Source organism: Danio rerio, chromosome 3 (genome assembly GCF_049306965.1).
Source record: "Danio rerio strain Tuebingen ecotype United States chromosome 3, GRCz12tu, whole genome shotgun sequence".
NCBI classification, from domain to species: Eukaryota; Metazoa; Chordata; class Actinopteri; order Cypriniformes; family Danionidae; genus Danio; species Danio rerio.
In genome coordinates, this window is record NC_133178.1 from 16017501 (window position 1) to 16045000 (window position 27500).

Sequence of the window (27500 nt, forward strand, 5' to 3'; positions counted from 1 at the left end):
TATTGCCCATCAAGCACACAACATCATAACCTATTAGGTTAGCTTTAGGTCATGATGTCAGGTGACTACTATTCAATGTCCAGCCAGCGTCTAAGGATAACGTTATGTTGATGTCCAATGACGTTCATTGGTTGATTTTAGGTTGTGTTAGAAATTGACCAAAATCCAACGTTGAGCCAATAACTTAAACCAAAATCATATTGTTGTCATATACTAACATTTGTTCGTCAGGTATGACAACCAAAATTCAACTTCTGATAGACGCCATAGTGGTAACGTCCACACAACGTAAGCTGTAACATCATTAGATGTTGATATTTGGTTGATTTCAGGTTGGACATTGACGTTGACCTGACGTTGAGTTCTGACGTCAACCTGATTTTCATTTCCAAACAAAATGCAACATCCCTATGATGTTAGGGTACGTCAGTCTGACGTCAAGTGCCTGCTGGGTGTTCAAGGCCATTTCGGTCATCATACAATAAACATCGGTCATCTTCTCAGCAGTGACATGCATCTAAACAGTCTCTGGGTCAATGCATGTAAAGATTTTGGACATCTTCTTGAACCATTTTAATGCTTCCTAACGGTTTGCTTTAATTATAAATCGCCCATGTCTTGAGATAGTTCATTATAATGCGATTTACCTTCTTTCTTTTCTTTTTTTTTTGTTTACTTGTTTTGTTATTTTTTAGGGGTTTTTCACATTTATTGTGGTAGGACAGTGGAGATTTAGAGACAGGAAAGGATGGGGAGCAGAGATAGGGGAAGGGTTGCCAAAGGACCTCAAGTCAGGAATCGAACTTGAGCCACCGTGAACACCTCAGTGCCATGTGTCGACGCACTAACCACAAGGCTATTGGCGCCCATGCAATTCACCTTCTGAGTGTTATTTGAATGGACAGGAATCACAAGGCGGATTTTTCTAATTCCCATAGACAAGAAAAATATACAGATACAGCACTAAAAATGTACTCGAGGGAAAGTAAAAGTAATTTTAAAACTACTTAGTAAGGTACAATTCCTGAGAAAAAATACTCAATTACAGTAGTTTAAGTATTTGTAATTAGTAGGCCCACACGGAATCTGCGTACGTAGAATTCTGCAGATTTTCCACGGAATTCCGCAGATTTTTGCAGGTTTTTAGCCCATTATTAATTCTGTTTATTTACTTGAGTAAATGTGTAAATCTGAATTTATTCAGTTTTTATTCAGTAATTTATTACTTTTTATTTAATATATTAAGGTTTTAGTTATGATACTCCGCTGGATACTCCCAAAATAATTCCGCAGAAATCCGCAGATTTTTACCAAAATTCTCCGCAGAAATAGCAAAAAACGTCTGCAGATTCCGTTTGGCCCTAGTAATTAGTTACTTTACAGCACTGATATATGTTTTGTCTTTTTTGGTGTATGTACCTTTACTGTTATTGTATGTGCAATGATGTGTTTTTTGATTTTAGGTTGCCTTTTTAAAATCTGGCAGGGGGCAACAGATAAAAATCAGCCCTGGTGGCTAACTCTGGCTTATTTACAGTTTTACTGTTGAATAATGAGCATTGTTTCTGTTAAATAAAATACAATTCAATTGTAGAAATTCTTGTACGCGTTACTTTATACTTTAGTCCACAATAAAAGACATTTTACATTTGATTTTCAGTTTACATTGATTCAAGTTCCTAAGTTAACTTCCTCCCTCTGTTGGTCAGACTGAGTAAATGCAACTCAAATGAGAAGCTCGCAACGAATTCATGAACTTCCATTAATTATCTAGACACCGCACAAGTTCAAACCATTTCTCCTCGTAGGAAAATTGTTATCCTCTCAGGCATGGTTTACAAAAACAACTTATTAAAATGAATCATCAGGCAGTAGCACATGTTTTATGTCACTAATTGAAAAGAGAATATTGCTGGAGGACAGAGCTCATCTGTTGCTTGGATACGGAAACGTGTGTTTAATAAAGCCATATATAGAAAAACAGTGGCAGGTAATGCACACACACACACACACACACACAGTGCTGAACCACAAGTTATTTCAGAATCATCCGGTTTGCCGTTTGACCTGATGGAGAAACAGGTAACTCTTTAAATATAGCCTAGCTACTCGGAAAATTCAATGACTTGGAAAATTTAGGCACGGTAGAAAAGACAAGCTATGATTAATGGATCTGGTGGTTTATTCTGAGAGCCATATAAACGTAAACACATTTTTTAAATTTGTCATAGGCATTTATTAGCTGCCATGTCGCTGTATTATTAAGTTATGTGTTTACAATAGAAAGCAGAGACTTTTGTTAAGCTAATTGCTAGTCAGGGCCTATTCTGACTAGAATTGTAGAGTTATACTACATGAAAATTTCGTTAAACATTAAAAAAATGCTTGATATATCGTGATAACTTTTCTACATAGATATATACATTTATCTATGAGTTTTCTAAATAATAAAAGCCCGTTCTTGAAATCCAATAGGAAGTGACATGTACATCATGTTGGACCAAAAGAAGCGGTGTTTGGCTGGCCTGCACTTGAAAGTAGTGTAATGGATGCTATTTCGCAATCATCAAAACGAACTTCAAATGACCTCTCTCACGTAAGTCAACCCCCTTTACTACACGAAATAAGACGACCTTTAGCTCCTTATTTACTTTCTGTCGTGTTTAGATCTGTTTGTTTACTTGACCGAGAGTAAATAATGAACTTAAAATCAATATGACCATACAGTCCAGTGTACAAAGTGCGTCTATATCATTTTTTATCAAGTACAAGCATAAGAACAAAGACGACCTAAAGGCTGTATTTTCCAAAATATTTCATTTATTATCTACTGGGTGTCTGTGCCAGTGACTGAGTTAAACTAATCGTTTTCACCACCAGATGTCGCTGAAATACAACGTGAGAGTGAACTGAAAAGATTCGGTTTGTTTAGATGAGCTGTTTGTTTTGGTTGTGTTTTCACACTGTGGTAAAGTTTATATTCGCCCATTTTTTTCTTAGTAATATAATTTCAGAAAAGTATTCTTTGCCAATTCTAAATAGGGAGATCACGTTATCAGCCAATGACTATCAATGTTGTTCACAGTCAATTAAATAGTGCTAATGTTGTTTTAAAGTCATGCTTGCATGTATTTTCAGACTGAATATTTAAAGTACCATATGGAGCATGTCATAAGTTGTCACTGAACAAATGTGCCATTGTAAAACTAACTTTACCTCAATGTATTTCACTGTAAAAGTTCAGCGTCTCTTCTCTACCAGTGATACTGTCAATTTGATTAATATTAATGTCAAGCATTGCATGGCTAATGGTTCTGATGACAGAGTTAAGAGTTTATTTAAAATGCTGAAATTTTCTTTTTTTTTACTCTCTGATTTTGCAAATCTTCAGATCTGTGAGAAATTGTTGCTTTCGATTCCTCATTCTGCGATGGGCGGGTGAGTCTTACAGGAAATAACACTCCTTTTCTCTCACCTCTTTTTCTTTGTTTGTTTTTGCTTTTTAGTAGTACAGTTCAGCTTTGGACAAATAAATTAAATTACTGTCCATAAATTCTTCTAAATAATATACAAATCATTTAGAAAAAAATATTTTAAATGATTTCATATTCATATTAAATGAATTCAAATGGTAAGTTTGCCCCTTCCAATGTAGGCATGGACCGGTATTTGATTCTGTATGATAACCTTGGATAAAAGTATCACGGTATTGTGATTTACTGTGCTAAAATATATTCTTTTTTAATGTTTGGATAAAAACAACATTTTTTCCAATTGAACACAATATATTTTATTTTGAGAAACATTTATGATATTTTGGAGCAGTATAAATGTCAGGTTAAATAATTCAAATGAATCATTGACTTTTTTGACTTCTGCAGTCTTCATTAGTTTCAAAAACACTGATTTCATTACAATTTAAAACTGCATCTTTGGATATCTTTTCTCCTGGACACACACACACACACACACACACACACACACACACACACACACACACACACACACACACACACACACACACACACACACACCCCATAGGAACGGTATAACAGAAAATGTTGGTGGTTTTAAAACCTTGACTTTTTCCAAACTGCGATACACCTTGAAAATGGTTCTCTCCAATGCCTATTCCAATGTTACTGTATGTGTTGTAGGCCTGATATTTACATCTTCTTCTTCTTCTTCTCCTTTGGCCTTAGTCCCGAATGGTTGCGGGGTCAGCTCTTTGGAACTTTTCAGCTCTTTTAGACTTTTCCATATGATTTCCATACGACTTTTTTTACACATTCCGGCCGGCCTGTCGTCTGGGCCTGTCACCCTTATACACTCATACACTATGGACAATTTAGACTACCCAATTCACCTGCAGCAAGTCTTTGGGGGAAACTGGAGCACCCGGAGGAAACCCACGCGAACGCAGGGAGAACATGCAAACTCCTCACAGAAATGTCAAGTTACTGAGCTGAGGTTCGAACCAGCGACCTTCTTGCTGTGAGGCGACAGCACTACTTGCTGCGCCACTGCTTCACCCCTGATATTTAAATAATCTACTGTACATATATTCGTTTATCCAGATGTGGACGAGAGATAAATAGCAGACTATATCTAAATAGTTTTAGTAATTAATTCATATATTTATGTTATTTATTTGCATTATCACTTTATATAATTATATATTATTTATAAAACTTTTATAATTATTTTACAAATAAAAGTTGCAATGCGTTTGAAGTAGTCTGTTTTGGGATATACGTCCGAGTATAACAGATTACTGATAAAGTCAAACTAACTGTGAACTTGTTGATGTTGATTATGAGATGTAGTGTAGATGACTGTTGACAGGAAATAACACCCTTTCTTTCTCACCGTTTTTTTTTCTACTGTTGCTTTTCACTAGTAGTGTATAGAGGAGGAAGTCTGCAAAAACAATAATTAAACACGCACATATATAAAAAAAAATAAGTGGTGGGCTGTTATCGGCATTAACGTGAGTCTCTTATTGGGCGTAAAAAAAAAAAAAAAAAATAGCCCCGTTAATCTATTCTCTAACTTGGGTTTGTGACTGGGTCTATTCTACGCAAGCTATGATGACTTTCACCTTGATATTTTAGTGCGGACGTATACCTGGCCGAATTGCACTGTAGGTGGCGAGAACAAGTCTTCGAACCTGTGTGTATTTCTACTGTGAAATTACCATACACAACGTTACGTGCTAACAAGGATGCAGTTCATTAGAGGGAATCTGAATAATGTAAGTTTACATCTAACTATATGGAGCGGGTAACTTTTCAAATGAATGGCGGTGAATGAACGTCAAACTGGTGAGCTGTCTGACAAAAAAGTGGCCTTCTGAATCAAATCAGCAGGATGCCCTTCTGGTTCATTCAGTTACTTTAAAGAAACTACTGACTACGCTTACATGGACATCTGTAATCTAGTTAAGTGCCTTAATAGACAATAATATAATAAAGGTGTTGACGTTAAGTGCTTTCATGTAAGAGTTTCCTGTAATTTTGGGTGACTTTCGGCAGTTTTACCTTCACTCATGAACATTTCATTTCTGCCCCTATGACAAACTGGGGTATTAGATGCAGATTAGGAGTAAGGACTGGTGAGATTGTTATGGAATTTAATAATGCACGCCGAATGGAAAAGAAAAAAATTATTAGTCCCCTTGAATTATTTTTCCCCAGTTTCTGTTTAATGGAGATAATATTTTTTTCAACACTTTTCTGAACACAATATTTTTATTAACTTATTTCTAATAACTGATTTATTTTATCTTTGCCATGATGACAGTAAAATGTTACTAGATATTTTTTAAGACACTTTTATACAGCTTAAAGTGACATTTTAAAGGCTTAACTAGGTTAACTTGGCAGGATAGGACAATAAGGCAAATTATTGTATAACGATGGTTTGGTCTGTAAACAACCAAAAAAAAAAAAAAAAATAAAAAAATAAATTAGCTTAAAGGGGTTAATAATTTTGACCTAAAAATAGATTTTAAAAAATTAAAAACTGCTTTTATTCTACCTGAAATAAAAAAAGATTTTCTCCTTAAGAAAAAATAATATCAGACATAATGTGAAAATTTTCTTGTCCTGTTAGACATAATTTAGGAAACATTTAAAACAGAAAAAAAATCAAAGTGGGTTTAATAATTCTGACTTCAACTGTATTTGTTTTGTATTTTCCACATAGAAGTTTGCAGTGATATTGAAGTAGTGGCGGATCTTCTCTTTTGCATTTTGATACACATCTGAGTATTACAGATTACTGATCATCAGATGTTGATTTTGAGATCAAGTGCAGATGAATGCTGACAGGAAATACTTTTTTTCTCTCTCTTTTATGTCACTATTTTCTCCCTTCCACTTTTGCTTTTCAGTAGTAGTTCTTTGATGTGTGAGAGTAAACACAATATAACATTATAAAACTGTGAAATCATAAAACTAACCATTAACTATTACAATTATTTTGAATGTGGAGTTTTAACATATTATAAATAACAATTATTAATAGTATGTTGCTTTGTGTTAATCCTTCTCATTTTACTGACTTTTTGTGGAGTGCGGTTTTAACCTATGAATCTGTGCAGTGGCTTTTTAGATCATACGATTTTCATATGTAAATATTTAGTGTTGTGCTTGCATGGATGGTTCAGGATGGAGTGCGAGTGTGTGCTACTGAGATGTGCAAGGTTGATAAATATAGCAAACTTCCTGTATCAGGTTGTTATTGTGGTAAGAAAATTAATATCCTAAGAATTGCCAAAACAGTGATGAAAGTGTTCAAATTTAGGCTTCTGCCAGTATTACATTTTGTTGTTGCATTAATTGCTGAAGTTTATCACAATATTAACATAATCTGCAAAAAAATGTTATATTAACAGGTATAATAACTAAAACAATACTTTGTGTATTGCTTTATTGCACATACATGTTCAGAGTTAATGCATTAAAGATCCCATGAAAATAAAGTTTTTTATATGTTAGTTTTATACTTAATTTTTAAGATGTCTATAAGCTAGTGTGCTCCAAAACAGTGACAATATTCGCGTTTAGAAGATATAAAACTTATATCAACATGTAAACCTTGTAGTTTGTCACTACCGCCTAAATGAATCAATGGTTTTATTCACGTCAACTCATACTACAGTTTCTCATCACATCATAACCAATCAAATGCTTTCTAGTATCTGACATGCCCCGCCCCCTTCAAGACGCTTGTTTGTTTTTCATTCGATGTGCTTAAGCTCAACTAACTCCCATTGGTGAAGATGAAGCAAAATGCTATTGGCTGTTTTTTATAAAGGGGAGGAGCTACACTATGTCCCAACATCGAACATCAAATAAAAATGCACATTTCAAAGCACTTCACAGCACCTTTAAAAAGCGTTCAATAGTGAGAAAAAGTCATATTATAGATGTTAAAGTTAATTTTAAAAATACAACTTAAATTTAGACACTACAAATGAGTGGAAACCTGAGTCGGATATTCTGACTCTTATTGACTGTTGTAATTTTCCTCTCTTGGCTCAACTCGTATCATTTATTACATATTTATTTCAGCTCTAGATTCACCTTGTAGCCGACAACAGCACCTTCTGAGTATAAAGATGGTAAATCCTCATCTGATTATATCATATGCAAGCATATGCAAGCAAAAAAATTGTTAAATGCTATGTAGTTGTCTATACTTTACAAGAAGTCAAGATATGAGCCTTAAGGTTCATTGTCATTGGCTGTTTCTCAATTCCAAGAACGCAGAGAGTGGACTTGCGGTCTTGTGGAGACCGGTCTTGCCAGGTGTCCTCGGAAGAACGAACTCAGGAGACCGCTAGGGCAGAGAACGCGTCCTTTGAGAAATGAGATGGTGCGTTCTTCCTGATGGTCACATGACCTTCACGCATTTTAAACGGTAAATTATTTAAACATTACAGCATTCATACAAAGATTTATTGTTTTCTTACCTTTTCAAAATATATACTTTGCATAAAAACATTATAAATATACTCTGCACAATATAAATAAAGCAGATTTTAAAGAGCCCATATTATGGGTTTTTGAAAATTCCCCTCCGTGTACAGTAGTGTGTAACACAGCTCTAAGTGAAGTGAAGTATCCAGCTAAGGCTTAAATCTGTTAGTGTACAGTGTTTAAAACTGTTGATTCATCTATAAAAGAGTCGACTCATAGTGCTTCAAACGAGTCGCCTTGATACCGATTCATTAGGTGTTTCGCCATGACGTACGAACGAAACCAAGTTATTCATGTGCACGCGCAAACCCGGGAGATTTCAAACCTGAGGCCCCGCCCTCTGACCCAGACACACACACACACACACACACACACACAAACATGCCGGTCGATTGAAGTCACACTGCAGATGGATATATTGAGTCTCTACCCAAAAATGAAACCTCAGCATTATAGTCAAGCAGTTTGAAACTACTGGAAACTACATGCTACAAAGTATACTTCATCAGCGTTTGTTAAAGGAAGGATCAGTAAAGAGTAACTTACTGATGGATGTCAGGATGGGTTTCTTCCTCCATTTCTCAAGTGTAAGTACGTGCGATTAAAGTTGCCTCGTTTACTCTAGCTTGCAAATGTATTTAGTTGTGATTTGTTACTTGTAACCGCGTGTACTGTATCAGGTTAACTCGCTATATTCTCTTATCGCGTGCAAAGTCACGTTAAAAACGCGACGCGGAGCTCCGTGGACGAGGAGCTCCGTGGACGAGGAGTAGTGTGTGTGTCTGTGTGTGCGTGTGCGCGAGCTGTCATCCGGAGGTGTGTGTTTTTGTGTGTGTGTGTGTGTGTGTGTGTGTGTGTGTGTGTGTGTGTGTGTGTGTGTGTGTGTGTGTGTGTGTGTGTGTGTGTGTGCGCGCGTTGTCGAGCAGGGTTAAGTGCGTGTGTGTGTGTGCAATATGTGTGTGTGTGTGTGTCTGTGAAAAGAGCAGAGTGAGAAGCTAGGAGATCTCCTCAACTGTTTTTGGAGTTTTTGCTCAATAAAATAGATCGTCGTCTGAATTTTCAAGTCCATGGTCTGTATTTACATTGGCCCACTGGCAGCTAAAATCCACCCCTACACTATCGAGCGTGTATGAACTGTGATTACTTTTATATTGCTGATTAGCTGTTTGACTTTTCACTCTCTGACTGAAGGCAGTCGACCAATCGCAACAGACTGTCATTGGTCCAATCAGCGCAGATTAGCTTCGTGCTAAGGAGGGGTTTGGGAACAAATGAATCACTGGACGATTCATACAGGAGTCGCTGGGATAATTAGGTAAAAATAAATGCAGATTATGAGACCACGAAAGTGTTTTTTGACCTTGCATGCATATTAAACTGTTGTTGGAGACCCTTACAACCAAGATATGACCCTATTTCATGTATAATATGGGCTCTTTAAGAAGAATTTTAGCAAACAAACACTCTTAATGTGTTTATTCTTTTATTAAGATGTCCATGGTAATGTTTACTTCCACCGTTATATTTAGTGAAACTCCTGAGGTAAATAAGTTATATCTCTGAACTTTAATAATAAATCTAAATAAAATGCTATACGCTTCCCTCCTACAGGTGCAATGACTTCTGGGACTTCCAGAGCGAGTTTGGTGCTCAAGTCTGCATCGTTGCGTCCTCGATATCAAGATCACATTCGGGAAGTTTCACGCGTCCTCCGTACTTGCGGTCTTGAGTATTGGAACTGAACTTAGGCAGCTGATGATGACATTACACAAGGACGCAAGACCGCTGAAGAACACATATTGAGAAAAGTCATAGCCTAATCATAATTGACATAACCTTCAAACTAATGTTGACAGAGGTTTTGTGAAATAATAATTACAGAGGAGCATTAATTAAATGCATATTTTCTGTGGAGCGATGGTTTTGAGGTAGCCTAATATGTTTATCTGACGGAAGAAAAAAACATGATTGGACAAACAGCTTATGTCGGTTCTTAAAAAGGATCCAGTTGGTGTTTTCGTTTTGTAATTTGTCATTGAAGTGAAAAATATCTAAGGCAGGACTATTTATTCTTTTTTTCCTATGCTGTTGAAACTGCAGGTACGTGAACATGCTCTTATGTTCTGTATGCTGTTCGCATGTTAAACTGATGTAAAATAGGCACGTAAATCATTTTTTTTATAATTAAATAATATTTTAATATTAGTCTGACCAGTTAACAGGTAATATTCGGTTAACGAGCAGCGTGGTCGTTGGCAAAATTAACTGAAATGCGCATCCCTAATTGGGATCCTGTCTTAACACCAGGAAATTTAAATGGAGACTTAATGCGTTTCTATCACCCCAATATGACAGTGGAGACACTATGCCTACACACAGTTCTGTCCAAACAGCTTACAAAAGATGATTTTCATCATAGGTGCCCTTTAAAATGCAAATGCACATGTTTTGTTTCATTTGTAAAGGTCCTGTTGGACTCTAATCTAAAAAATCAAGAGTTTAATTTCTATTTATCTGGTGTTTATATGGATATATTTTTTTCTGAATTTGTGCTTTGCATTTTACTCACCCTGGTGTACCTGGCCCATTGTGGCGCCCAGGGGGCCAGTACCGGGACTCCAATGTGACCTTTTGATCACTAGTCCAACTCACTAACCATTAGGACATTGTTATTGAGCTAAATTATTTCCTAAGTAACTTTTTAATGATGTGATTATGAATTACTTTCTAATAACAAGCTGATAATTAGCTTGTGAAAAGTTTAGTTAGTCACCTTTTTCTCCCCTGCTGAGTGTGCATGCCTATATAAAGAAACCTCCAGAGCAAACTGTAGCCTTCTTTGAGAAAAGTCTGTAGGACGAAATGTTTTCTTTCCTTCTAACGTGCTTCAGAAACGGGTGGAGGTCTGTCTGTGTGTTGGAAACTTTTTCGTTTTCTCTCACCAGTCTCCCTTCATCAGTCCCTCCTCAGCGCTCTCACACCAAGACAACCACACCATTCAATAAATCACAGCGTTTCTCCAAAAAGTCCCAATGAATCGGCGCTGCAGCGGGGGTGGAGCGTCATCTGCAAGGACGTTTTGGGGTCATGGCAAGGCTGTTGTCCTCATTCAACACTAGAGAAAAAAAGTACATGAAACCAAAGCTTATTAGAACAGAAGGCCTTCATTGTGAAAGGAAACACAACGTCTAAGTCAGGCCAGAAAATAGTTTCTTAGAAATGGATTGCAGGCAGTGTTTTGATGGCATTCACTGATTGTGCTGAGGGAATTATGGGCTTTTGTTCTTGAGGCAATTCCTCATCCATCATCGTGATGTCTTTAGTCTGACAGTAAATAAATGACAAGCTTGCATCATCTTCAAAAAAAAAAAGAAAAGGAAAAAAAAAGGCACAAGAACCTCAGATCTCCTGAAAGTTGATGCTATTGTCCAGTTTTGTATAGGAAAATGTGCCGCTGGTGCTCTGGTCAGCTGTTAATGACCTTGTTCTGAGTTATATTGCTCTTGTCTGGCCTTAATGCCCCGACTCTGCGTTTGATTGCTGCAGTCTGGAAGTGATGAATCATGCTGTAATGGCTGCTCAGGCAGAGGAGCATATGATTTCTATCATGCCATCACCAGCTAATTTGATTTGGCTTTTCTGGAGGATATGACTTGACAGTATAATATTCCCCTGCTTTCCGTCTGTCTTCTTCTTCTTTTTTTTTTTTGTATTCGTCTATGTGTGCATGCATGTGTGGGGTATGGGGTTTTAATTAATTTCATTCATTTGTAGAAATAATGGAAGGTTTGTGCGAAGGTCAAGTTCTGGGTTAGGGATGGAGAATATCATTAGCGGATTAGCTACGTAAAATTACACTAAACATTAAACAAAAAAACGTTGAGTTATTTATTTAACCAATTGATTGAGTTAAACATATTTTGTGCTTTGTTGGGTTATTTTTAAGCTTTATTAGGTTATTTATTAATAACTCAACTAGTTGGGTTAAATATTTGGTATTTTGTTGGGTTATTTTTGACCTTTATTTGATTATTTATTTAAATACTCAACCAGTTGGGTTAATTTTGAATTTCAACAGTCAACTGATTTAACTGACAATGAACAGCTGTATTAATATGCGTGCGTAGTGTTGTTTTTGCATTAGAAAGTTTATTTGAGCTCTAATGCATTATTATTATTATTATTATTATTATTATTATTATTATTATTATTATTAAATATTATTAATTTGTTTTTATAATAGTGTCACCAGCACTCTTAATTATTGATTATACATACGCACGCTTCATAGCTGATCCATATAAAATGGATAAAACGCTTTCTCTACCTCCTGTGTTCATCTCTACAGTTTTTTTGGGGAGGAAATGAGACATATATTTGGGATATTTGGCTGTCATTCTTGCCTTTCATAGGACCCAGCGGAGACGTTTATTTACACAGCCATAATTATAAAATTAATAATAGTTCTTCAATAGTTATACCAGAATGAAAAAAATAACAACATCTAATCAAAATAACCAATGCCTTAAATTATTGAGTTAAATTATAGAAGCCAATGCATTGGGTTAAAAAATCTATAGTTGGAAAGGTGCTATAATAACCAATAATTGGGTTATATGCTGGGGTATTTTTAACCCAACTATTTTAAAAGGGTAAAAACAGCTGAAATGATGAGAGAGTCAACAGTAGGGATGTCCAGATCCTATCAGGTAATCAGAAATTGGGCCCGATCACACAGTTTCAGAAACTAATTGGATGTTACCTCCCGATCAGGACTCGAATATTATTCTCATTATTTTATAACACATCTATAGTATGTGGTGGCACAGAGTTAGACCTCTTTCTTGACTTCACACAGAAACAGCAACGCGTTGCTTGACATCACTGTGTTGCAGAGATGCTATTGGTTAAATGTCAGCAAAGCAGAACACGGAAGCTTGAAGCGGAAAGCATGAGTATGTTTGCAGTCTGGAGGTATTATGAAGTTGATGTCGACAACATTTCCATATTAAACTGTGAGATTTGTAATCTTGGAATTGCCTGCTGGGTATTTTAAGCTTTGCTATTTGTTTTTATACTAATTTTCTTTAAAAATATTTATTGTTGCACTAAAGTCCAAAAGTGAAGAATTGATGTTATTTATTTGATTGTTCACGCTACCTCACAGACGTGCTCAGTTTGTTAACTGAGTTGTTGAATGTTAAAATACCGTGAAATTAAATAAAAAATAAGGAACATTCTGAATCAGTTTCTTCACTCTTCTTTATTATTTGTGTATTATAGAAGAATCGGAATGGGTTTTGGTGTTGGTAGATACTCAAAATCAAATGACTTGGACTTGAGGGCAAAAAACCCTGATTGGGACATAGTCAACAACAGTGTGTGACTCTAAAGGTCAAACAATATATAATGTACTGTATGTATCAGCATATGCACAAATTAGTAAAAGATCTCTCACGACTTCTTAGAAGTCTGCATTCCCAGAACATCAGTGAACTGAATGAATACTATATGAACTGTGAAATGTTTGAATTATTGAAATAGCCTGTAAATATTCTGCAGTGAAAACTTCTAAACTGGAACACTGGTTAATTTACTATAATTGTGATTTGAATGAATTTAAAATGGTATACATTTGTAGTAAAACATAAGTAAAATGATTGTTGTTTAGGTGTGCATAACACATTTAATATGATTATATTTTATTTAAAAATAAATTTCCTTTCTTTTCTCAATTTTTAAATAATTGTAATACTAGTTTGCACTAAAAAGCATTATTTATTTAACTCAATGGATGAGTTAAAGTATTTGGTGCTTTGATCAGAAGATCAGAATCGGTTTTGCTTCACACACACAAGGAATTTGTTTTGGCTACAGAAGCTTCCAGTGTACATAAAGTGACAACACAAAATAAATATGAAAAAAGACGATAAACATTAAACAGAAATGCACTTAGTCAGAAAATCTGGATGTTGAATTGTATGTACAGGTTATAAGGTGCTGTGGACAAATGCGGATGGAGAAAGTATTGCATTGTATATTGATATAAGGTGCTGTGTACGAGTGTGTATGAGAAAGTATTGCGCATATTTATTGCACAGTTGAGGGATATTTAACTGTTCATGAGGTAGATGGCCTGAGGAAAGAAACTTTTCCTGTGTCTGGCTGTTTTTGTGCTTTGTGCTCTGAATCGCCGACCAGACGATAACAGTTCGAACAGGTAGTGTGCTGGGTGCGAGGCATCTAGAGTGATTTTGCGAGACCTTTTTACCCACTCTGGAAGAGTACAGTTCTCGAAGTGTAGGAAGGGTAGTGCCAGTTATTCATTCAGCAGTACGGACAATTCGCTGTAGTCTGGAGGTCGGTTCTGGTTTTTCCGAACCAGACGGTGATTGAAGTGCAGAGGATGGATTGGATGACAGCTGAGTAGAACTGTACGAGCAACTCCTGTGGCAGGTTAAACTTCCTCACCTGACGAACGAAGTACAGTCTATGCTGGGCTTTCTTCACGATAGAGTCAAGGTGAATGTCCTACTTCAGATCCTGAGAGATGGTGGTGGTGATCCTGAGATATGTAGGATCCTTCAGATCCTGAGAGATGTTGTCTGGTTATTTTAAACCTTTATTGGGTTATTATTAATAACTCAACAAGTTGGGTTAAATATTTGGTGTTTTGTTGTTGTTTTCACCTTTGGTTATTTATTTAATAACTCATCCAGTTGGGTTAAATTTTGTAAATTTCAACAATCAACTGATTTAACAGACACAGAACAACTGTATTAATATGTTTACATGTTGTTAAGTTTTTTTTTTTTTTTGGATTATAGTTTTTTAAGGTATAACACAATAATGTTGCTATTTTTAATCAAATTACCTCTCCGTGTTGTGTCGCATTTTCCGTTAAATTTTTTATCTCTACAGCTTTAGAGGATCCAAAAAAAGTTACATATTGATCATGTTATGATAGCTGTTTTAACATCAGGTTATGATTGAATTCTCTATTGTTACTGTTATGAAATAGTTCGATAACAAGCAGGAAATGTTCATGGGCCAATGACATGACCACATTAAAATATTAATTTATTGAATTATTTAAAAAGCAGGTATTGGCTATTGCAAATGATCGCCCTAAAGAACTATTAAAAAGTCTATAAACTGACACTAACTGTGATATGCAATTATAAAGTTATCAGTACTACAGTCAATTACATATACTTAAACTAAAATACAAGTGACTGCCTCTTTTAAAAGGTGCAATTACCAGATAATTTCATGGTGTACTTAAGTGTACCACAGGCAGAGGCATTGTGTTTGTTTATCATTCTTTTTCAGGCAGGCTTGGAAGTCGTTGTAGGATGTTTATGTAAATCTGCTCTTGTCAATGGCTTTGTGCGGTGTGATGGGATAGTTTGCAAATTAAGTGGCAGGACCCGACTCTCCACAATGCCTCTAATCCAGTCAACAACCATCTTCAGGCGTCCTCGATAGGTTGAGACGCTGAGGAAGGGACAACACCTCAGCTAGACAGCGGAAATCCCTCCATCGCTGCTTTACAGGGCGTCTGGCAATCAACGGACAGAACGAGGCTAATTGGCCCTCGTAACCCAGTATTATCTCGGTAGTTACGGACGCCCACCGGCAGAACGCGGCGCGAGCGCCATCTGTGCGCTTTATTTTCTCCTAGTGGCTGAGAGGGAGGGTGGAGAGGGGAGTTTGAATCTCTCCGCCCGCACAATCTATTCACCACCTCGGCTGACAGAGAGGACGCGCGGTGCCTTTTTCCTCCGTTCATGGATTTTACGGTTTCGCGCGGACGCACGGGACTCCGATGGCTGTTCGTCTCAGCGTGGGCTCCTAACATTACAGGCTCACTCCCATGGTGAGTTTTTTTTGGCGTAGCTAACGGCAGAGCGTGCGATGGCTGAGCCGCAGGCTTCCGAATCCGTGGCGGGACCCTTGTACGAGCTCGGAGCGACCACTCCGACCCGGGACACGGCGGCGGCGGCTGCTGCGGCGCTGACCATCAGCGATACCTACCAGACATACCTGGACGTGTCGGCGGCTGGACACCCGGTGTATGGGGCCGAGGGGGTGTACTCTAACGGACGGTACAGGGAGCACAGCAGTCCGCGAGTCGGTACCCGGAACCGCGACAGTTCTGCAGAGAGGTGCACCGGCACTGGGAATCCACCTTGCGGTATTATGAAGGTGAGTGTCATCACTTTGTTATAGAGTGAGGACTTTAAGAGAATCTGCAGCGATGCACATGCCCATGCAGCCCTCTTCTATGGAAACGCATTCTGTGGCATTACTACACTATTTGAGCATACGTTTCATGTGTTTTGGACTATCCTGATGTTGCCTCAATACCAGAGGAGATGCCTTTCTGGAACATTTTGGGATCTTGTGCTCAGTAACAGATCGAGCATTTTTATTTTATTTTTTTACAGCAAAATCAATATTATTTTATTATTATTAATCAATATTATTATTTTGAGAAGGCTAATAAACAAGTATGAGACCGCAGGGTATTTATTATGAATGTGTGAATTTAATGTTGTTATTCAGCTATTATTATTATTATTATTTATTATTATTATTATTATTATTATTATTATTATTGTTTTTGTTATTATTATTATTATTTACATTTATTAATTTAATAAAATTCTACTTTAAAAGTAAATGAATAAATGTAAATAATAATAACAAAAACAACAACAAAAATAATAAATGAAGATGGAAGCTATTCAATTGACCAGACTAAACAAAATAAATAATAAATATTTTCATATTATTTTTATTATTATTATTAATTAATTTAAATGGCTATTTTTTTAGGTTCTGACCAAATGGCAGCATATATATATATATATATATATATATATATATATATATATATATATATATATATATATATATACACACACACACACAAATATAATACTATATAGCATGCCAACATATATTTACTGTAAGCAATACTGGACTGTTGCTTTCCTGAATATCATCCCAAATGCAAAATTGATATTAGTACTTCATTAAGCAGGAACTTAGTAAAGTGACTTGCATTTTACATTTATTTAGAATATAAACCCATACAAATCAAAGGAATGACTGAATGGCCCACTCATAAAGACAGTCACAGTCACTTGGTTTGTCCTTCAATAAATCCATTAGATCTGCATGCAGCCTATATGATGCAAGCTGTGATTGCATCGCTCAGAGATCCAATGTCAGACATGATGCACTCAATGGAGCTAATGATAGGGTTAGGAGTGGGGTTAGGTGAGCGCATTAAAAAGCATTGGCTGCAGCTCAGATTGCATCTGCACCGAGTCTGCAGCCAGACCCCTCTCAAAAAATCAGTCATTAGCCCAAACAATAAATCAGTCAATGACCAAAATGTTTGCTCATTATTTTGAAAAGTGATTAAGCAGAAAGATTATGATGTAACATTGTTAAATATAAGAAATTATGCTAACTGAGTCTTGAATTGCAAAGACTGATGCAAGCAGATTTAACAAAAACACAACTGAGATTGTACAAACTCATCTAAATTAGAGCCACAGAGTTGCCAAAAAGTAAAAGTGTGTACAGAATTATCAAATAAATAAATCCTGTCTAGGCTGATTACTTCTAAGAGACCATCATAGTCATTAGATCAGAACTTCAAAATCTGTTTGACATCAGGGGCACAAATGCATGTCAGTGTAACTGTGTTCGACCCATGTCCTGGATACAGTCCTGATTTAATAACATGTTTTATTATTTTACGGATGCCTGTTAAAGCACTTGGAAGCATATTTACCCGACAGCTGTATAGCATATGTGACAGGGCCGTGCACTTAAGCACCTCAACAGGGGGACCGCTGTCAAGTGGTGTTTTAATTGGAAAAGTTATCTGTTATAGTTGACCGAAGGCTGAATTGGTAGGATTCTATTACTTGTTAGTGAAAACTGATGGCTTTGCTTTGCATCAGTGAATCTATTGGATTGATTGGTTGGCATTTGGCAGCACGGTCAACAATAGATGACGGAGTGGCTTCAGTTCTTAGAGCACAACCTTGTTAGGAATCACTGCTCTTCGGCTAATTGCTGATCATGTCAGGCATAGGATTGTTCTCAGTTCAAAGGAGAGATCGATGGAAGAGAAAGACGAAGGACAGCACATCAAATCAACATTTGCGTTCATATTCAAAGTGGGGGCTATTTTCCTCAACGTGAGTTAGTGCTGCTGTTTGAGATTAACCAGGAGTCAGACGTCAAAATTGTCATCGGGTTGAATCACTTTGCTTAGCAACTGACTCTAAACAGCGTGATACTCTCCCATTCCCTGGCTTTATTGAATTCCTATGTGATTGTGTGGGTGTCTTGGCACCCACGAGAGGACCAGTATGACAGGAAAATGAGCGGAACGTTCAACGTGCAGACATCTGAGCACTCAAAGTAGACTTATTTGTGGTGCTTGTGTAGAAGCTTGGAAGTAAACAAGCATTCAGTTTTTCCCCAAGGCGCCCATTAAATAAGGATTTTATGTGTTGTTATGTGGAGAATCAACTTTTGTCTTCATTTAGCAATTGTTTGACATTGACTATCTGACTAACTTGATGGTAATATATTGCTCGGTAATGTCTCTGTTTTGTCACCTGTTTAAAGAGACACAACAGTATGAATCCAGATCAGTCTTAAAACTAATACATTTACAAAATATTACTCATGCATTCACAGCACAAGTCACATATGCAAAATCTAATTTGTAAGTTCAAAATCCAATTAATAAAAACACAAATCCAATTCGTAAATTCAAAACATGATTCAAAAATACACAAATCCAATTCGTAAATTTTAAACACAATTCGTAAATGCACAAATCCAATTCATAAATTCAAAACACAATTTGTAAATACACAAATCCAATTTGTAAATTTAAAACATGATTCAAAAAGACACAAATCCAACTCGTAAATTTTAAACACAATTCGTAAATACACAAATCCAATTTGTAAATTTAAAACATGATTCTAAAATACACAAATCCAACTTGTAAATTTTAAACAATTTGTAAATACACATCCAATTTGTACATTCAGAACACTTCGTAAACTCACTTATCCAATTGGTAAATACACAAATCCAATACTTAAATTCAAAACCTGACTTGTAAATACACAAATCCAATTCGTAAATTCAAAACACGAATAAAAAATACACAAATCCAATTCGTAAATTTAAAACATAATTCGTAAATACACAAACCAAATTCGTACATTCAGAACACGATTTGTAAATTCACAAATCCAATTGGCAAATACACAAATCCAGTTCGTAAATTCCAAACTTCATTCGAAAAAATTTCATTTGTGAATTCAAAACACGATTCGTAAATAAACATCCAATTCATAATTTCAAAACACAATTTATAATATATACAAATCCATGATTTTTACAAATTGTGTATTGTGTTTTTTTTTTTTTTCAAATTGGATTTTGTGAATGAGAATTGTGCTATGCATATATGCATGTTCTATTGTAAATATATTATTTCTGAGACTGGTCTGGCTCTATACAACAGTCTGCAAAATATTGTAGGTGCTTGTGTTTAAGGTTTAGCAGCCCAAGGAAAAAAAAAACACTCACAAAAGTGTAATTTATATGGGCATTCAACCTAAATACACTCAAATCTCAGTTTCCCGGATGATAGAATTCCACTTTTACCCAATAGCTCTTTATTAAACCCATTTCATCTCTTGTTTAAAGAAATAAAATGTCTACTCTTCTAAACCTTCTATAGTGCCTGTGTTAAAGATTTAGCGCACCAAGGCTTAAACAATCACTTAGTCTTTCAGTATGTTTTGCATACTGCGCCAGCATACGACGGTGGCTGCTGCTTTGCTGGTCACTGGCTTGGAAAGTAGGAGTGCTACAAACCAGGTACGCCAGTTCAGATTTGCTTGACAAAAGCGTGACTGTATTGGTCCACCTGCTAGTCCTGCACAGTACCAGTTTAAACTAGCATAATCCAGCCTAAACTTTGAGTTCATCCTGGTTTGTGCTAGAATTTGCAGCACGGTCAAAACACAAAATGTAATGTCAATAACTCCATTAACTAGCTGTCTAATCGCCATACAAATAGGCTTCCATAAGTTCAGCTTAAGCTCATCCCCAAAAATCTCCAGGTTATGGCACCGATGTTACTATTGTGGTTCACTTAAACTTACCACTTAATCCTCATTCCTATCTGGCACCAATTTAAATGCAGGGATTTTACTTACTATCACCCCTTTAAACCTCTGTGTCATGGAGCCAATGTAATCCCTGAGGTTTGATTTATAATCAGCTTTATAAACTTCAATTCCATCTGAATCGTAGCATAGCACTCTGAGGTTTTACTTACAAACGCCCTCCTAAACCTCACTTCAATCCAGGTCCTGATACCAATGTAACCCCAAGAAGTTCTACTTGCAATAATTTCTTTTAAGCTGACTCACGTCCGGGTCATGGCACCAATATAATTCCAGAGGTTCTACGTACAATCATTTCTCGAAAGCTGGCTCGCATACAGGTCATGACACCAATTTCACTCTAGAAGTTCTACTTGCAGTCATTTCTGTAAAACTAATGCCCATCTGGGTCGTGGCACCAATATAATTCCGAAGGTTCTATTTTACAATCATTTCTCTAAAGCTGACACTCATCCGGGTCATGGCACCAATATAATTCCAGAGGTTTTACTTACAATCATTTCTGTAAAGCTGACTCCCATCTGGGTCATGGCACCAATATAACTCCTGAGGTTCTACTTACAATCATTCCTGTAAAGCTGACTCCCATCCGGGTCATGGCACCAATATAACTCCAAAGGTTCTACTTACAATCACCCTATAACACTTTAACTAAAGAGTCTGTCATTTTGACCATTTCAATTGTTGAAATAAAACACCTGCATAATTCCCTGAGTTTTGTTTATATTTCCTTCTAACATTATTTTATTAAATTGACACAAGAGTTCTGAATATTTCTAGCTAGAACTACCATGCATTTCAGTGTCTGCTACTTTTCCTCATGACTTTAATATGTCACTCTGTTGCCTAGCAACTTCCTGCTAACAAAAACATAACTTTCTGTCGGCAAAAGCATAACTCTACTTCAGATATGTCTTTCAAAACAGCATATTCAGTGAGGTGAAAAGCCTTATTCCATGCTTGAGAAGGTGAAAATGAATGTGAATTGCAGACCTTTGCTGGTGGTCTAGCCTAACTATACATTTATAGACTGTATTACCAAAAGGATTGTGTTTAGAATAACAGAATAACTGCTATGGTAATTCCAGTAGTTATAGAATTCTGGTAGTTCCAGTGTTAAACCTAACTCCCCTTTGAGTTGCGGCACCAATGTAACCCCATAAACTTTACTTACAATCGCCCCTCTAAACTTCACCCTCATCTGGCTCACAGCACTAAAGCAACCCCAGAGGTGATACAGTACATATACTAAAGCCGCTCAGAACTTCACAAAAAAACAGGGTCCATTGGCGCTTCTCTGAGTAGGATAAGATCAGGCATTTCTGACATGGATTGAAGGTGTGCAAAAAAGTAGTATAAAACTTTAACCTTTGGTTAACCTTTAGAGCCGTTTGCTAATGCACTTTTTAAGGCCAGAAGAGAAAGGATTGCTTGCACAGCTCTTATATTAGCTGGACTCTGTTACACCTGCATTTAGAGTTTAGCAGCCTAAAAGTAAGCAATCATTTTAATGATCTTTATTCATTGAAATGAATCAACATTCATATACTAAGATCAGAGAAATCGACCAGCTATCTTGACCATGCTATTTTGCTCAGGAATACCACACTTCTCTCTTTATCAGATGCATTTTGCTCCCTCGTCTTTCTTAATCTATTAGTATGGGTTGCCTGGTATGTCATGAAATTGTCTTTTGTGTAGTGTGGGGGTATAGTGTTGGGTCTATTATTGAGTCGTTCAAGTGAGAGTTTAGCAGCATAACATGTCATCTGCTAAACCGATGTTAGTTAAACTTGCTACAACAGATCTTCTACTCAAACTGCCCAGGGCAACCCATAGAGTAGAATCTGTCTCTGCTTTCAGCTTTACTTCTCCTCTCTGCTCTGAATCTTGCCTCCCCATCTTTTAAGGCCCGAGGCTTTTGCTTTGATCTTACTAGTAAATTGGGATTAGGCCACTATAACCTGTGTGGGCAGTTATCCTGACTAAGTATGTAGAAGCTGATCAGGAAAGCAATAGATGCACCGTCCACTTAGAATAATGATTGACGGCTTTAAATCTCAGGTGTCAGTCACAAATGTGTCATGCTTGTATTAAATAACGGCTGAAAAATAAACCTGCATTAGTGAGGCTTCTGTCTGTAATCAATTCACCGTCTTGCGTTTGAGTTCATATCGGCGCCCAGAGAATAGCGGTGGTTGATTTTTATCAATAGTGCACGCGAGAGGGAGAAAGTGAAAGGGTTTGCGTGTGGGTTGTGCATTCGGTTGAGTGAACACAGGAGCATTTAATCAAATCAGACGCTGTTAAACTGAGCAAATGTCATTGACAAATGGAAAATGTCTAGCAACGTATAGCAACGTGCACGCCTTTGTATATTAGGGAATTACAGGTGAAGTCAGGCCATGGCGTACTTACTAACAAATGTGACATTTTCTGATTAGGTTATTACAAATCACATAGCTAGTGTTTATATGATTGAGGTGCTGTGGAATGGAGATTAATTATGTCATAAATAAGTAACTAGTTTATGTCTGGATAACACCTTTAGGCTGTTGTTTATATTATTGAACAGTGGGTTCATATAAAAGGGAAAATCACAAATGCATCTGATATCTCAATTATTACTTTGAAGCAATGAGAATATATTGAGGGCTTCACTCCTTTTCTGTCTTTCAAGTTTGTTTCTTGAAAGAAAGACCTCTTGTATTTTCATAGATCTCCTGTAGTGCCGAACACTCAGCAAAACACTCAATATCAATATTACAGCATTAATATTACAGCACCAAATATGACATTTAGTTTAGATTTTTTTCATTTATTTACATATTTATCCATTTGTTTTGTTAATATCTTAAATTCTTTTAATATTTTCAGTTCATTTAAACTGTTGGTAAAATTGAACAAGCTCAGTACATTTGACAAGACCGAAATGCCTCAAACACAGATATATCAATATATTTTTTATTAAACTTTTCATATTTTTAGTTAGGGCTGGGCAATTTGGCATAAAATCTAAATCTTGATTAATTGAGCATTTGGATTTAATTATGAATAATGAACAAATTTTTATTTATTTATAATCGTTTCTTGCCCTCATTGTTCACTGACAAGTTTTATGCTGTAAATGTGATCACATATCACAAGAGATTTTTGAATGATGGTGCATTACTTTGATTTTAAAATAATTGATGGAAACACACACTATCTACTATCTATGGTTGGTTATTTCAACATCAACATTGAACAACTGAGATCAACACACACATTGCTTAAAACAAGCAGTCATTTTTTTCTATTAAAATTTGAAAATAAGCAGGATCTCTTCTTAATAAAATAACTCTTGTATGTACTGTAAGTAATTTTTTAAGCATTTCTTGCATCTTCTATAAACAAATTTTTTTATGTAAATAATTTTAATATAAAAGAAAATATGATGTCTCTAGGCATCTCTGCTGCAGCCTCCAATCATCGTCAATGAAGTGCAAAGTAAGACTCTAGAGTTGGTGCATCGTCCTACAGTACTTGACCAGAGATCAGATATGGATGTAAAATGGCTGCAGAAGTATAAATCAGCCTTAGCTGGTTTATTCTTTTGCGTTGTGATTACCATAACCCACAGTGCATACCTTGCACAAAGTCGTGCATTTATACTTCTGTGTGCTGTTTGTGTTGCTCTGCAATAACACTTCCAAAATGCTATAGCAGCGGGCTTTTATGTTATCGTGTGTCAAGTTGTCTTTGCGGGTGTTTTGTTTTTTCTAAACGCTACCTTTAATCACCCAGCCATATTTTTTAATTGGATTAGTTTTAAGTTATATATTCTCATTTATTTATTGTTAGCTAACTATGTATTTTGTATGTGTGTGTATTTGTTCAGACATTTATTATTAATACGTTTACATTATTCATACATTCATTTTCTTTTCGGCTTAGTCCCTTTATTAATCTGCGTTTGCCACAGCGGAAATAACTGCCAATTTATCCAGCATATGATTTATGCAGCGGATGCCCTTCCAGCTGCAACCCATCACTGGGAAACATCCATACACACACCTTCACACACTTACACTACAGCCAATTTAGCTTACCCAATTCACCTGTACAGCATGTCCGGAGGAAACCCACGCAAACACGGGGAGAACATGCAAACTCCACACAGAAATGCCATAGAAACTGAACCAGCGACCTTTTGTTGTGAGGCGAACGTGCTACCCACATCGCCACCAATGATGGCCACGTTTTTATTAATGTTAAATTTTCTTTCATGTTAATATTTTAATTTTTTAGTTTTATGCTGTCATGATTGTATTTGTTTTGGTTTACTACAATTTTCATTTTATTTCAGTTTTAGTAAAGTTTTAAGTTTTGTTCATCACAACTTAAACTTATTTCAGAAATCGTCGGTTTCTTACTTTAGTGCTTCATCAGTATTTCAGGGTTGTTGCTGGAAAGCATACAGCCACGATTGAAAGTTAACAAGAATTATCTATATTACTTAATTTGTAAAATTGTATTTTAATAGGGAGCGGCTTGGTGGTTAGCACTGTTACCCCACGTCAAGAAGGTCGCTGGTTCGAGTCCCAACTGGTCCAGTTGGCATTTCTGAGTTTGCATGTTCGCCCCGTGTTCATGTGGGTTTCCTCCGATTGCTCTGCTTTCCCCCAAAGTCCAAAGACATGGGCTATAGGTGAATTGAATAAACTAAATTGGCCAGAGTGTATGAGTAAGAATGTAAGAGTGTATGGGTGTTTTCCAGTACTGGGTTGTGGCTGGAAGGGCATCTGCTGCATAAAACATATGCTGGATAAGTTGGCAGTTCATACCGCTGTGGAGACCCCTGATAAATAAAGGGACTAAGCCGAAAGAAATTGAATGTATGTTAATACTGTCTACCCTTACCCCCAACCCTAAACCCAACCATCACAGTAATGTAAAAGCAGTGATTATACAGAGTACTATTTACATTATTTATTCAATTACACCTTTAATTGTATTTTTTTTACATCTACCCATACCTCAACTCTAAACACAACCTTCGTAGTGATGTAAAAATATTAATTATTGTTGCACAGTGTCACAAAATTCACGCTATAATGATGTGGGCATCCACAGCTCCCATCTAGCATATTTAAATTTACCTTAACGTTTATAACAGTTTTGGTTAGCAGCAATACGTTTACTCATTATAATTTTTCTGGCATCCCTTTGTGGTTTTCTATTTCCATTTCTGACAAAATTCCAGTCCTGAGAATAAACACACCGCCGGTATAAACAGTCCACTCAAATCCATGCTCCATCATTGATTTTCTTCAGTGTGGTAATGGATTTGGGCCATCGTTTTTGGTCTCATCTGGGGAGAAAGGTTCAGGTCTGCCGTCTGGAGGTTGAGAGATTAGAATGGCTGCAGGAAATATGCATGTTGGAGAAATGAGAAATGGTCCTTTTTCTTCATCAGATGCGAGTTTCGCTGAGGTTTGGTCTGCGTGTGATAATGCTGCCTCATGCCGGCGTCCGCTAAGCTAATTTGCGCGCAGCACCACCCAGCTTGCCCTGCGCATAATGGGGCTTGACTTCAGTGTTGTTAAGCTGTCTATGTTCATGTTCATTGTGAGTAAGCGTCCATATGAAAGTGGCATTTGGAAAACTCACTTGTAGATGCCGAATAGGAGTATGCTGGGAATCTGGGTCACTGGTCTCTGGAGTTCACACATACGCTTTAGTGGAGACATCAAATGCACTCAGGCTTTCTGCAAGTGTGTGTGATTCAGCTCTGGTCATGGATTTTCACGATCAAACATATTTGATGTTTAAGGGATTTCTGTGTTAGCGATGTTATTAGGGATATGTTTTTTTTGTTGTGCCTCTGATCTTATCCATTTTATATTGAATATTATTCTTTTTGTGCCTTGTGTACTTTTAGGTACACTTAACTATATTAAAGGGCATCTATTTTACCCCCTTTTTTGAATTATAGCAGCGGTACCTTTGTAACCGTTATGTACCGGACCGAATCAGCATATGAATTTTGGGTGCATCAAAGGCACACATAGCTACGCGTTGTCACACCATCTCTAAACATTTAATTCTAAATAACTTTGAGGAATACGGACAGGCGATGTCAGGGGTTTTTTCTTGTTGCTTAGGGAACGGACGCACACAGCACACGCAGTACAGCGCATTCGGTGAGTGAGAGCAACTCTCTTCAGATCAACACACATGATCGCGTTCATCAAATTAGCTAAAACTAAAGAGTATTTTACAAGCAAGGATTCTGACACAGCAACGTGAAGTAGATGCTTTACAAATGTTGCGTGTAAGGAGGAAACGCGTCAAACTTAATGACATATTTGAGGGCTCACGGAATCACCTTAAAAGCAGAGGAATGCAACTCTCTGAAAGCTTTCAACATCATCTGGCACTTTCAGTGAGTAAGTACATGGACACCAATGCTCTGATTTTAATATGATTAAGACAATACTTTGTTTAAGAGTCTAGACTATCATCTAAACAGTGATTTTTGATTAACTTTAAGGACCACAGACACCTGAAACGTGAAATGCAGAGTTTTTTTCTTTCCATTCAACGTGCCGTATCAAATTCCATTAAAAGAGCACTTTTCCACCAGCCCTTACTTAATGCTCACATCAAATACCTCAGTTTGTCATGGGGGCATGAAAGAAATGAAATTACATGAAACTCTGGAGGAAACCATGTATGTAACTACTATGAAACTATGTACTATAACATGTAAGACGGGATCATGAAAGAAACATTCAAAAAGCAACTCATGTAAACACCTTAATTATATTACTGTCTTATTCAGATTAAGACTGATCTGTCTTATTCAGATTAAAGCAAATCATTAGATTACTGATAACCAGGTAAACATAGTCACAAGCCCCAACGCTAGAAAAAGGAGTTCAGTGTTTTGATGACCGCCTCTCCACAGGTTAGTAGTAAGCTAATGTAATTTCATAATGCAAATGATAAATTCATGCTAACCAACAAATGATCAAAGGAAATCTATTAATTTAATTCAAATATATTAAATATGAATTGATGTTTACTTCAAACTTTAATAATATTGTTCTATTAAAATAATTTTTCAAAAGATTTTGACAAATAAAATATTTTTTTTGAGTCACCCACCATAATTTTATGGCTCAAAAGTATCGGTTCAGGCACCGTTTTTGCACCTGTACCATTTTAAAAGTATTGATTTAGCACAGGTATTGAAATAACCCCAAACGATACCCAACCCTACGTG

The 27500-nt window shown here is 36.5% G+C and overlaps 1 protein-coding gene across 4 annotated transcripts in view; it reads left to right on the top strand.

Moving 5' to 3' along the window:
- Positions 1 to 1988: 1988 nt before the first annotated feature.
- Positions 1989 to 27500, top strand: part of LOC141381166 (inactive phospholipase C-like protein 2) — a 191622-nt gene continuing 166110 nt past the window's right edge. For 2 of the 4 annotated variants that reach the window (XM_073944255.1, XM_073944254.1), the window contains exons 1-3: positions 1989 to 2082; positions 2476 to 2596; positions 3392 to 3438. Coding sequence is in view for 2 of the 4 variants with exons in the window: in XM_073944252.1 (XP_073800353.1) it covers positions 15903 to 16193 (291 nt within the window). In the remaining 2 variants the exon portion in view is untranslated. Of the gene's footprint in view, positions 2083 to 2475; positions 2597 to 3391; positions 3439 to 15714; positions 16194 to 27500 lie in introns of those variants that run through there. The other 2 variants (XM_073944253.1, XM_073944252.1) reach the window with 2 other exon arrangements.